The sequence below is a fragment of the Mustelus asterias genome, unplaced genomic scaffold (genome assembly GCF_964213995.1).
Source record: "Mustelus asterias unplaced genomic scaffold, sMusAst1.hap1.1 HAP1_SCAFFOLD_382, whole genome shotgun sequence".
Taxonomy (NCBI): Eukaryota; Metazoa; Chordata; class Chondrichthyes; order Carcharhiniformes; family Triakidae; genus Mustelus; species Mustelus asterias.
The window spans coordinates 400792-414872 of NW_027590338.1; the positions used below are offsets into that span (position 1 = coordinate 400792).

General features: G+C 46.5%; 1 protein-coding gene across 1 annotated transcript; it reads right to left on the minus strand.

Moving 5' to 3' along the window:
* Positions 1 to 7695: 7695 nt before the first annotated feature.
* LOC144486538 (uncharacterized) lies at positions 7696 to 12149 on the minus strand. The gene is made up of 2 exons (XM_078204587.1): positions 12117 to 12149; positions 7696 to 8403 (listed from the first exon to the last, which is right to left on the minus strand). Exons 1-2 carry the CDS (start codon positions 12147 to 12149, stop codon positions 7696 to 7698), a joined length of 741 nt encoding a protein of 246 aa, XP_078060713.1.
* Between the last annotated feature and the right edge of the window lie 1932 nt (positions 12150 to 14081).

The following is a 14081-nucleotide window of genomic DNA, read 5'->3' on the forward strand; positions in this document are numbered from 1 at the left end:
TAGGTTTCTAATGTTGACAGATTTCAACAGTCAGTTTCTATCACAGTGAAGTCAATGGAAGGTGAGAGATGGTTAAAGGTTCCAGATAGAAATGTAACTTGATGTTATCATTACCTTACATTGTAGATCCAGGAATGTCACACAAACATTTTCAATCTTCGTACTATTTTCAGACTGTAAAGTTAAACCTGCCGTTTTACTTTCAGTCAGGAACAGATCCCAGTTTTACACCAATCTCTGATTTGACAGCATGTTTCCAGCATTCTTCCTGACTCTAAACATAGTTGTAAAGGAGCTTCTGTTCCATATCTAGGAGCTCTAAACCATGGAAGAGAGTGGCTTCCTCACACACATCAGGATTAACCCACACATTCAGTCTTCAATATGATTAAAAGCAGAATCTAATTCTTGCAGTCATTTGTGAACTCGCTGGTGTGTCACAAGGTGTGATGACTGAGTGAATCCCTTCCCACACTCAGAGCAGGTGAATGGCCTCTCCCCAGTGTGAACTCGCTGGTGTTTCAGGAGTTGGGAAGACTGAGAGAATCTTTTCCCACAAACAGAGCAGGTGAATAGCCTCTCCTTAGTATGAACTCGTTGGTGCACCAGACTGTCTGATGACTGAATGAATCCCTTAGCACACACTGAGCAGGTGAATGGCCTCTCTCCAATGTGAACTCGCTGGTGCAACAGAAGCTGGTATGACTGAGTGAATCCCTTCACACTCTCAGAGCAGATGAATGGTCTGTTCCCAGTGTGAACCTGCTGGTGTGTCACAAGGTGGGATGTCTGAGTGAATCCCTTCCCACACACACAGCAAATAAATGGCCTCTCCTCAGTGTGAACTCGCTGGTGTGGTTGAGTGAATCCCTTTTCACACACACAGCAAGTGAATGGCCTCACCCCAATGTGATGTCGCTGGTGAATTAGCAAGTCAAATGACTGAACAAATCTCTTCCCACTCACACACAAGATGAACAGTTTCTCCCCAGTGTGAAGTCGCTGGTGTATTTGCAGATACTTCTTGCTTTTAAAGCTCTTCTCACAGTCAGAACATTTAAAAAGTCTCTGATCACTGTGTACATGTTGATGTTCAGTGACCTGGGATGACTGAGTGAATTTGTTGCCACACACAGGCCTGGTGAATGCGCTCTCCTCAGTGTGAACTTGCTCATGAGCCAGGAGGTCACATGAGTCAGCAAATTCCTTCCCACACATGGAGCATCTGAACAGCCTCTCCTGGGTATGAACTGGCTGGTGTGTCGACAGACTGGATAACTGAGTAAATCCATCTCCACACATGGAGAAGGTGAAAGGTCCCTCCCCAGTGTGACTGCATTGATCATGTCCCAGTTCAAAAGGGAAAATTAATCCCATCCCACAGTCACCATATGTCCACGCTTTCTCCGCGATTCAATTATTCATTTGTCTCTCCAGGTTGGATGATCAGTTGGAGCCTCACACAGAACACCTGTACATTTCTCCACACTGAATGGTATGATGTTTTTTCAGGCTGTTTAATGGTTAAAGTTCTTTCCACAGTCAGTTCACTGGAACACTCTCACTCGGGTGTATGTGTGTCTCGGTGCTTTTCCAGTTACACTGATGTTTAAAATCTTTCCCCACAGACAGAACAGACAAACATTTCTCCTTCCACATTCAGAGGTTGATGATATTCAGGTCCTGATGAATCAAGTGACTGTCAGATTTTGATATGATGTTTGTTCTGACTTTCCCATCTGGAAATTCTCTCCCTCGAACTCCCTGCAAAAGGAGTTTACAGAAGTTATCAGTGTAAGTACAGGACATAAATTCAGAGCAAACAATTCTGTGCCCACACACACTTCTCCCTCTCTGCTCATTGCTCGATTCAGTTTCTAGTCTTCTCTCTAGGTTCTCTCCCCTCCTGTCCTCAAACTGGTGACACTGGCTGTGGATCAATCCCACTCCGTCACTCTCATTCTCACAAATAATGCAGCTCACAACAACAATTTAACGAAGGGTCATCTGGACTCGAAACGTTCTAAATGTTAGCGACGCCAAGATCACAGACACCGCCACCTATTTCTGTGCAGTGAAGATCAATATCGGTCGTACAAAAACCGGCAGAAGAACAGTCCTGGCATGTTTGTAGCCTGTGCTTCATCAGAGAACTGGGCATTTATATAAAGCTGTCCCTGGAAAACTTTCTCCAGTCTCCCAGTAAGTGAAATATATTCCTGATCTGCGTTCCTTATTTAACTTCAGACGAGAAGGAACAACATACTGTTAGATGTGAGTTATTGCCTGTCCGAATCTACACCAGGCACAGTTGCTGTCCAAGGACCTTTCTGATGTCCTGGTTGTGCTGTTCGGTGATTTGCTTTCTAAAGGACCATTTTTCACTTCATTGGTTAAATTCAATCCCAGACTTTTATACATTTTGTTTTTGATATAGAACCCAGTGACACAGACTCACTGCCTTGGGATCCTTTTCAGTTAACTGGCAGGATGAACAGCCCATAATGAGCGGCATTACTGCACGCCTGTCGGTATTCTCCACCTCGGCCGGCACACTATGTTCCAAGTTATTTACTGAGCTGATATCACTTGGGGTACAGTTATGAATTCTGATTTCCCAGACAGGCTCCCCATTGATTTCAACAAGGGCAGGGACAGCAATCCAAACGTTTGATATAAAAACCTGACTCTGTAAAGCTAGAAAGAAACTAATGTCTCAGGTAAAGGCCCCAAAAACATTTGACCGAATGCGCTGAGGTTTATGTGCTTTTCCTGACGCTGTGCCTCACAGCATAGTAATCGGCCGTTCCATCCTCCGCGCTCATGCCGCCTATACTGAGGAACCAGACTCGTCAACAGCCATCACAAATGTTGCTGAGATTTTCCCTTTCCCAGTGCTAATTTTTTTTAGTGCTAATTACCCATCCTGGGTGCTCTGCCTATTTCTGCTGATGCAATTGCATAGTTGATCTGATTATTCACAATCTAACTGCGCTAAACCTTCTTCTTGCACAGTTAACGGCACCAGAGACTGAGTTACTGCACATATTCCGCCTGTAAAAGTAGATAAATAAGAGTCCAAGGTTAAAGAGGAACGATATATCTGTATGTGTGCGTAAGTTTCCATTTTACAACCTGTCCATATATATATACATGGGCGGCACGGTAGCACAGTGGTTAGCACTGCTGCTTCACAGCTCCAGGGACCTGGGTTCGATTCCCGGCTTGGGTCACTGTCTGTGTGGAGTTTGCACATTCTCCTCGTGTCTGCGTGGGTTTCCTCCGGGTGCTCCGGTTTCCTCCCACTGTCCAATGATGTGCGGGTTAGGTTGATTGGCCGTGCTAAAATTGCCCCTTAGTGTCCTGGGATGCATAGGTTAGAGGGATTAGCGGGTAAATATGTAGGGATATGGGGGTAGGGCCTGGGTGGGATTGTGGTCGGTGCAGACTCGATGGGCCGAATGGCCTCTTTCTGTACTGTAGGGTTTCTATGATTTCTATGATATATATATTATATACATATATACCGTGAACTATATTAAATCAGATTACAATCTATTGTCGTCAATCTGCTAAACTGTGTTAATGAACATAATTCTTCACTTACTGTCACATAGCGCCGCCAGTCTGTCTGACTGAGTATCTCAGTGAATGGGAATGGGATGATTGAGACACAATGCAGGGACCAGCCCCATTGTGACCTCACTCAGGAACTCATCCCTTTTGGCTTCGGTGTTGGACCCACGTGACCTTCTAATGAGTATGCAGGGATTTGGTGCCCTCTGCTGGCAGATTCTGTTCACAGTAAGAAGTCTCACAACACCAGGTTAAAGTCCAATGGGTTTATTTGGTAGCAAACACCATAAGCTTTCGGAGCGCTGCTCCTTCGTCAGATGGAGTGGAAATGTGCTCTCAAACAGTGCACAGAGACACAAAATCAAGTTACAGAATACTGATTAGAATGCGAATCCCTACAGCCAACCAGGTCTTAAAGATGGAGACAATGTGGGTGGAGGGACTTGTCTGCTAATTTTTTTTTACTGCTAATTACCCATCCTGGGGGCTCTGCCTATTTCTGCATCTGCATTGTCTGCATCTTTAAGACCTGGCTGGCTGTAGGGATTCGCATTCTAATCAGTATTCTGTAACTTGATGTTGTGTCTGTTTGCAGTGTTTGAGAGCACATTTCCACTCCATCTGACGAAGGAGCAGGTCTCCGAAAGCTTATGGTGTTTGCTACCAAATAAACCTGTTGGACTTTAACCTGGTGTTGTGAGACTTCTTACTTTGTTCACCCCAGTCCAACGCCGGTATCTCCACATCAGATTCTGTTCAATCAGGTTTGGAATGGGGTCATTGAGAACATTTTGGGGCTTGTTGATTTACATACCTCACCAAATATCTTCTTCCGAGAATTCTGAATTGGAATTGGTGAGACTGAATTTTATTATTTGAAGCCAATTGGATGTCATATGATGAGGTTGGCGGCAATGAACCAATCAATAGGGGCCCGGATATGACTCAACTTCTTCCCAACTCTTGACGAAAACAATTTCAGCTTCAACCCGTTCTGGTCACATCCACTGCGAGCTCTCGGCAAACATGTCTCCCGTTACCCTATATTTATTCCTCACAGCAGCAGCTCTTTTAACTGGTAAGTTCACAAGTTGCTCAACACTGTGTTTCACATGTTTCCCTCACACTATATTATGTCGGGCAGTTCGTTCAGTGGAAGGGGGTGAGGGGAGGTGATCGGAGGATTGGCTTGATCTCAACTTCGAATAGTCATTCGGATCTCGCTGATTTCAACACTGAACACTGTTTGATGGCAGTCGACACATTTTCGAAGTTAGGCCGAGATTCAAACTTCTCTGATAACAAAAAATGATTTGACAATCACTAGACTTTCAAACACACAGACACTGAGCAATTTCCCGTTCCAGTCACAGGGAATGAAGGCGAGGAACTAATCTCGTTAGAAAGTACAGAATGTTTATGTTGGAAGTTAGAAAGATAAAAAAACAGAGTGTTGATTAACAGTGAATAGAGAAAGTTTAACATTAACAATTGAACAGACTTCTCTCCATCCCTCTCAGACCAGGACATGAAATGACCGCTCCAAAAACATGGATAACTTGTAAAACCAACAGCTCTCAACACCGCTCTGTAAACATCTCTCCCTCCACCTTTCTCAACCAAATTGCCTTCTCAAGACCACTTTTTTATACTTTAAAAATGTTAAAAAGACCATCTTAGCCCATTCCCATAAATCTTCAATTATAAACTAAAATAGACACGAGTTTCCGGGCGATTTAAAAACAAATTAACTGTCTGCTGAAAGAGTTAACTTTTCTACAGAACCTAAAGGGGTGGGGAGTGAGCAGCAAAAACTTGGCACACAATTACATCACTTTACACAAGTTTAAAACAAAACAAATCATTTTAAATTTCATCCATTAATTTTTTTGTTCTATTCCTCAACCTACTTAATTTGATCAGTTTTTGATAGGGATGGTAACTTTTGTTCTTTATAAACTGATTCACTCATTCTGTTTACTCTACATCAGCTCGAGAATCAGAACCCAGACTTTATCATCCTTATCCTTTTTCTCCTTTTGCCACCACTCCCTCTGTTTTGCGGGAGGGTCGTGGGGATTCCAATCAGAACTAATCATTTTATCATAAAAGTGAAATACTGCGGATACTGGAATCTGAAAGAAAACAGAAAATGCTGGAAAATCTCCGCAGGTCTGACAGTATCTGTGGAGAGAGAATAGAGTCAATGTTTCAAGTCTGGATGTCCCTTTATAAGAGCTCTTATGAAGTGTCATCCAGACTCGAAAGATTGGCTCTATTCTCTAATCAGTTTAATCGATAAGTTTCTTGTTCTTAGTTTCCAAATGGCAGGAAGAGACCTGTCCGGTCCCCACTTGAGCTCTGATTTTTCGCTGGCCATGCTTGGGTAGGATTATAACCATTAGAATCTACTCTCAGAGGTCTGCTTTTCAGTCCAGTGCTACTTGGAGTATACCGTCACTTCACTGACTAATGGGTCACAAGTCCCTCACAGTTCTTATCACAAATTTATGATAAAATAATTTAAACATGCCTGAAAACGCTTCTTCACCTCTTAGTCAGCTTCCTACCCCCGTTTGTTCATTAGTCAGACCCCTTTTTCACAGATTCCAGGATCTCAGCTGCTGAACACCAGTCGGTCCTGCAATAATCTCATAGAATCTCTACAGTGCAGTAGGAGGCCATTCGGCCCATCAAGTATGCACCAACCACAATCCCACCGACCCTATCCCCATTACCCCATGCATTTACCCCAGCTAGTCCCCCTGACACGAAGGGGCAATTTAGCATGGCCAATCCACCTAACCTGCACTTCTTTGGAGTGTGGAAGGAAACCGGAGCACCCGGAGGAAACCTACACAGACATGGGGAGAATGTGCAAACTCCACACAGGCAGTGGCCCAAGCTGGGAATTGAACTCGGGTCCCTGGCGCTGTGAGGCAGCAGTGCTAACCACTGTGCCACATGCCGCCCCAGTTTAATTCTAAGTCATTCTGAGTAAATATTCTCACCAGCTCCTCTGTTGGGGCCCTACTAAGCAGCTTTAATGGTCTGTGATTGCAGAAACTGAGCAGTCACAGGAATGTGGTCAAGATAGTCCAGTCCCATAATGCCTCACATTCAATCTGCAGTCCTTCAATTATAACAGAATATGTGGCTGTATGTAGCTGCCTCGGCCATGGTCAACCCCAACACTGCCTTCTTGAACTGTTATAATGCCTGAGGTGTAGGTACACCCACAGTGCTGTTAGGGAGGGATTTCCAGCTACACATTCCAGACTTTCACTGGACTGTAGGTGGATACCAGATTGACATATTCCATTCAACCACACCCAAGGTGAGTTATTCCAATTCCTTTATTGTCCAGGACAAGATATTCACAATATCTTTAAAACAGGAATTAAACATTCCCATTTGGTTTCAGGTCTTAACATATTCTGTTAGTTTGTTCTTTATTGTTAATGTCAGGCTGGGGTTGGTCCTCTTGGAGCAAAGGAGGTTGAGGGGAGATTTGATAGAGGTGGACAAGATTCTGACATGTGCAGATAAGGTGGACAAAGAAAAGCTGTTCCCATTAGCTGATGGGACATGGACGAGGGGGACACAGATTTAAAGTTTCAGGTCAGAGATGTAGGGAGGGATCTGAGGAAGAATATTTTGATGCAGCGAATGGTAATGACCTGGAACTCGCTGCCTAGGAGGGTGGAGGAAATGGAGACAATAAACAATTACAAAGGAAATTGGATGGGCATCTGGGGGAGTTTCAAACAGAAATGCTGACTAAATATCTCTGAACTTCCTAACACACTGTCACTCTGTGATCCTTGTGAAATTTGAAACCAGGTATTCGCAACAAGACTCAAAGAGCATCAGCCCACTGGAGGGAAAGTTGTGAGACCGGCCAGTCCAGCAGAAAGAAACCCTCCGACCCTCCCCATTGACCAACTGTGAGAATGAACAAAATGCAGTCCTGGATGTAATTGAGAGCAGAAACAATAACAGCAGAATCCAACCCCTGTGAACTTGTTGGTGCCTCAGCAGCTGTGATGAAATTCTGAACACTTTTTATACACTGAGCAGGTGGACAGTTTCTCCCCAGTATAAATTCACTGATGTCTCTCAACAGGTGGGATGACTGAGTGAATTCCTTCCCACACTGAGAGCAGGTGAATGGGCTCTCCCCATGTGAATTTGCTGGTGTCTCTGCTGGGTGGATAACTGACTGAAACCCTTCCCACACTGAGAGCAGGTAAATGGTCTCTCCCCAGTGTGAACTCGCTGGTGTGTCCGCAGCTCGGATGACCGAGTGAATCTCTTCCCACACTGAGAGCAGGTGAATGGCCTCTCCCCGGTGTGAACTCGCTGATGTGTCCGCAGGTCGGATGACCGAGTGAAACCCTTCCCACACTGAGAGCAGGTGAATGGCCTCTCCCCAGTGTGAACTCGCTGGTGTGTCCGCAGGTCGGATGACCGAGTGAAACCCTTCCCACACTGAGAGCAGGTGAATGGCCTCTCCCCGGTGTGAACTCGCTGATGTGTCCGCAGGTCGGATGACCGAGTGAATCTCTTCCCACAACGAGAGCAGATGAATGGCCTCTCCCCAGTATGAATTCGCATGTGTGTCCATAGATTGGATAACTGGTTGAATCCCTTCCTACACCGAGAGCAGGTGAACGGCCTCTCCCCAGTGTGAATTCGCTGGTGTCTCTGCAAAGTGGATAACACAGTGAATCCCTTTCCACACTGAGAGCAGGTGAACGGTCTCTCTCCGGTGTGAACTCGCTTGTGTGACTGCAGGCTGGGCAACAGAGCGAATCCCTCCCCACACTGAGAGCAGATGAATGGCCTCTCCCCAGTGTGGCTGCGCCGATGAGCATCCAGCAGAGAGGGGGCTCTGTATCTCTTTCCACAGTCTGCACATTTCCATGGTTTCTCCATGGTGCAGGTGTCCTTCCCTCTCCATTGGGTGGCCAATCAGTTGAAGCCTTGTCCACACACACAACACGGGTAGCGTCTCTCCCTGCTGTGAATGATGTGATATTTATTCAGGCTGTGTAACTGGTTAAAGCTCTTTATGTGGAGATGCCGGCGTTGGACTGGGGTAAACACAGTGGCTTTTGCTACCAAATAAACCTGTTGGACTTTAACCTAGTGTTGTTAAACTTCTTACTAAAGCTCTGTAGTCAGTGCACTGGAACACTCTCACTCGGGTGTGGCAGTGTGTTGCTGCTTTTCCACTCACTGATGGCCGAAGTCTTTTCAAATCGAAGTGGAAGCTTTAATCTGAAGCTCAGTGGCCAACTTCCGCATTGAGACGTCACAATGGAGCGCTGCCTGAATCAGCCAATAGGAATTACTCGGCTCCGCAGTGACGTGTCGGGGTTCCATGGCGCAGGCCCGGCTCGCGGACCCGGGAGCCCCGCCCCCACCCATTGTTCCCCACCCCCTGCACCTCCTCCAGCCACGGTTTCCAGGCAACCGGCTGGCGGCTCCGGCCAGAGCGAGAAGCCGCTCGGTGATCTCCCCCTCCCCCCTCTCTCTCCTGCGGCTTCAAAAAGAGATCGAGAGCGGACCGCTGGCGGCAGCCGCACTGCGCCTGCTCCGGACAGCTGGGCTCAGCAGCGCTCTCTGCGCCTGCTCCGGACAGCTGGGCTCAGCAGCGCTCTCTGCGCCTGCTCCGGACAGCTCAACTCAGCAGCGCTCTCTGCGCCTGCGTGCTGGGCTGCCAGCTGAGGGAGTGGGGGAGGGGACTTTGCAAAATCTCTTCCCATCATTTTCTTCCAAGTCCCGCAGTTTGATTTGAAACAGAACAGCTTCTGTTTGTAGCTTCACCACAGACTCAAACTTCACCACAGACTCAAACTTCACACACAGACTCAAACTTCACCACAGACTCAAACTTCACACACAGACTCAAACTTCACCACAGACTCAAACTTCACCACAGACTCAAACTTCACCACAGACTCAAACTTCACACACAGACTCAAACTTCACACACAGACTCAAACTTCACACACAGACTCAAACTTCACCACAGACTCAAACTTCACCACAGACTCAAACTTCACACACAGACTCAAACTTCACCACAGACTCAAACTTCACCACAGACTCAAACTTCACACACAGACTCAAACTTCACCACAGACTCAAACTTCACACACAGACTCAAACTTCACACACAGTCTCCAACTTCACACACAGACTCAAACTTCACACAGTCTCCAACTTCACACACAGACTCAAACTTCACACAGTCTCCAACTTCACCACAGACTCAAACTTCACACAGACTCAAACTTCATCCTCTGGACAACATCTGTGAGGAAAACACTTTCTTTCTCCCCCTGGGAAATACAGAGACAGAGAAATTCTCTGGAACTGGAATTAGAGCCAATATACTGAGGGGGAAACTGTGATTTTGTGGAACCTGTTTTTATTGTCTGAGCTTTTTAAAGTGTAATTTATCCTGTCTATTCAAATACTGTTTCTTAATGCATGATTCAGTGATGTTAGTTTTAGGTTAATTTTTAAAGTAAAAATTTAAATAAATGAAACATTGTCTTTTAGTTTATTCCAATGGGATTTGTGGGAATTTGTTTATTATAAGGTGACCATGAGGATCGTAACAACATTGATATGTCTGGTTTTTGTATATGGTGCATATGTGGAGATGCCGGTGTTGGACTGGGGTGGGCACAGTAAGAAGTCTCACAACACCTGGTTAAAGTCCAACGGGTTTATTTGGAATCACGAGCTTTCAGAGCACTGCTCCTTCTCACCTGATGAAGGGGCAGCGCTCTGAAAGCTTGTGATTCCAAATAAACCTGTTGGACTTTAACCTGGTGTTGTGAGACTTCTTACTATATGGTGCATATTAGGTATGTTATTTATGGATTTGTATTACAGTTGATGTTGTTTAATTCCAGAATAGTATTGTAACTACTCTGTATATTTTCCAGTCAAAGAGTCATCAGAGCACAAGATAAATCAATTCAGCAGCTTGAGTCCGTGCCAAGTCTCTGTCGGGGAATCCACTCAGTGCCATTTTTCCTCGATATCCCTGTTCCCCAGTACGTTTAATTCCTTCAAGTGCCCGACCAATTTCATTTTGAAATCACTGGTCGTCTCCACTTCCACCACTCTCATCGTCAGTGAGTTCCAGAACATGATTGCTTGCTCCCTAAGTCAAGTTCTTCCGCACCCATCTGTATCTCTAATCATGTAATAGAGTGCTGAATATTGCTTACATTTTTAGTTCACTAAATATGCAATTTTTTTATCTGCTTAGACACAAGCCTGTGTGAAGATTTCAGGAATATGTGTCCTGTACATGAAACAGTCAGCACGGATCTGTCGATTAGGATGAATCAGCACCCTCAGGACAATGTCTATTTCAGGTCGAGCAAAGTGAGAATGGAGGGAGAGTGTTTAGAACATAGAACATAGAACATAGAAAGCCACAGCACAAACAGGCCCTTCGGCCCACAAGTTGCGCCGATCACATCCCCACCTCTAGGCCTATCTATAGCCCTCAATCCCATTAAATCCCATGTACTCATCCAGAAGTCTCTTAAAAGACCCCAACGAGTTTGCCTCCACCACCACCGACGTCAGCCGATTCCACTCACCCACCACCCTCTGAGTGAAAAACTTACCCCTGACATCCCCCCTGTACCTACCCCCCAGCACCTTAAACCTGTGTCCTCTCGTAGCAACCATTTCAGCCCTTGGAAATAGCCTCTGAGAGTCCACCCTATCCAGACCCCTCAACATCTTGTAAACCTCTATCAGGTCACCTCTCATCCTTCGTCTCTCCAGGGAGAAGAGACCAAGCTCCCTCAACCTATCCTCATAAGGCATGCCCCCCAATCCAGGCAACATCCTTGTAAATCTCCTACATCCTTGTAAATCTGGGATGGAGATTTACAAATTTTCAAGAATGAGAGGAAAGAATGTTCCACAGAAACTAGAATTGTCTGTTCTGAGTTTTTATCCTGTACTGACAGCAATGATTTTTGTGAATTTCTTTCACAGTCTATTAGAAGGGGAGAATTTACAGACACAAATCTCAACAAACATGACGTTAGGATCTGACAGAGTCACCAAATTATTTAGGATCTGAATACCATCGGCATCTGAAACTGGAATGGAAAATGTTTGTCTGTTCCTTCAAACTGTTTAAACATCAGTGTGACTGGAAAATCACTGAGACACATACACTCGAGTGAGAGTATTCCAGTGAACTGACTGTGGAAAGAGCTTTAACCAGTTACACAGCCTGGAAAAGATCAAAGGATTCACAGTGAGAAGAGTGGCCATGTATGTGTTACCTGTTATTATGTTTGAGATATTAAAAAGAGTCAACACAGTGTGTGAGTTTGACGCAAAGCTGATTTATTTGACTTTTAGTGAGAATATTAGCCCCTAAAGTGGCTGGGGTTTATTACCAGTGTAAACGGACCCTAATGAAGATGGTTCAATCCTGAATGTGAGTAACAGCAACATCCAATCACTGTGGTTACTTGTGAACTCACTGGAGTCTCAGCAGGTGGGATGAAGTCGTACATTCCTCCCCACACTCAGAGCAGGTGAATGGTCTCTCCCCAGTGTGAATTCGTTGGTGTACAGAGAGTTGAGAAGATCGCACAAGATTGCACCAGTTCCACAGTGAGAGCACCTGAATCAGTGTGAACACGTTGATGTCGCGTCAGTTCCCCAGAACGTTTATAGCGCTTCTCACAGTCTGGGCATTTAAAAGGTCTCTCGTCAGTGTGAACTCGCTGGTGTGCAGTTAGTTGAGTTGATTGTCTGAACCCAGTCCCACAGTGAGAGCATCTGAAAGGTCTCTCGTCAGTGTGAACACGTTGATGGGACATCAGTTTCTCAGAGGTTTTGTAGCATTTCTCACAGTTTGGACATTTAAAAGGTTTCTTTTCTGTGTGAACTCGCTGGTGTGTCAGCAGGATCGATGAGGTAGTGAATCCCTTCCCACACTCAGAGCAGATAAATGGCCTCCCCCCAGTGTGAACTCGCTGGTGTTTCAGCAGGTCAGATGACTGAATGAATGAGAGGCTACAGGCGGGGTGTTGGGCAATTTGGAAGCTGCTGTTCTCCCACTGAAAGCGGAGGGAGTGGCCCACCGTACTGTAGGGTTACACTCTTCAAGTGGACCATGAAATTTAGTCCGAGGAGTATTGGCGCGCAAAGGTACGGCAACACCAGGAGCTTGAAGCGCTCGTAAACCGTGCCTTGCACCGTTAAATTTACCACGCAACTCCCTAGCACGGTGACAGACCGGGACCTTGATGCCATGGAAATTGTCTGTTTGACAGGTTGGATCTGGAGGCCACACCGCTTCACAGCGTCTGGGTGAATAAAGCTCTCAGTGCTCCCGCTGTCAAACAGACAATAAATCAAGTGGTTGTTTACCTGAATGTCCATCATAGACTTGTCAAGTCTGTGCGGCTTGGCCTGGTCCAGGATGATCGACGCCACCGTTGGTTCGTGAGCGCCACTGCAGGCAGCTGAGATAGACGAAGATGACCCCTGTTGGTTGTTTGCGGTCGGTGCCGACCAACATGGCCGCTCCCATAGGTCGCATGTGGGTGATGGCGCCAAAATCAGCGACCCCTGGTGGTCACGCATCTCCGACTCCGTCGACTGTAATGGCGTCGTCCTGGCCTCGCACGTGGACGAAACCCTCAACGAAGAACCGGGCTCCGGGGAGCCACAGGCCGCACTGCTGTTCCTAGAAGTAAGTTTAGACCGGCATACTTGCGAATAGTGCTCCTTCTTACCGCAGGTGGAGCACAACACAGCTTTAGCGGGACACCGTTGCAGAGTATGCTTCGCTCCCCCACAGAAGTAACACCGCGGGCCGCCCGGAGCTGCTGCCGTCGTCAGGCCCGAGTGTGGGCACACCATCACGCAGCTTTTCGAACCCGAGGGACGAGGAGGGATCAGCAACTGCTCCTGCCACGTTGTCTTCACGTGGTCTTCAGGATACAATACTAGGCTTTTGGAGGCCGTCTCCAACGTATCCGCTCGTTCTATTGACTTAGTGAGGTCAAGATTACCTTGCTCCAGCAGTCTGAGTCGGATATAAGATGATCCGATTCCCGCCACAAACGCATCTCGAGCGAGGTTGTTCATATTCTGGTCTGCCGACACTGCTTTGCAGTTACAGCCCCTGGCTAGCTGTAGGAGCTCGTTCGCGTATTCTTCCATCGTTTCGCCGGGCTGCCGTTGTCGAGTGGCTAAGAGGTATCGAGCATGCATTTCCTTTGGCGGTTTAATGTAACGCTTCTTAAGAAGCTCGAGGGCCCTTGTGTAGTCGGTGGCCGCACGGATCGCGAGGTATACGGTGTCGCTTACCCTCGCATGGAGGACCCGGAGTCTGTCTTCGTCTGTGGTGACCGCTGCGGAGGCTGCCAGGTAGTCCTCAAAACATTTCAACCAGTGGTCGAAGGTGTTAGAGGCGCCTGCCGCACGTGGATCCA

Coding starts and splice junctions, on each gene's coding strand:
- LOC144486538 (XM_078204587.1), bottom strand. CDS start 12,149: ATGTACGACTTCATCCCACCTGCTGAGACTCCA. Junction 8,404..12,116: donor TCCCACCTGCTGAGACTCCA/GTGAGTTCACAA, acceptor ATCTGCTCTCAG/TGTGGGGAGGGATTCGCTCT.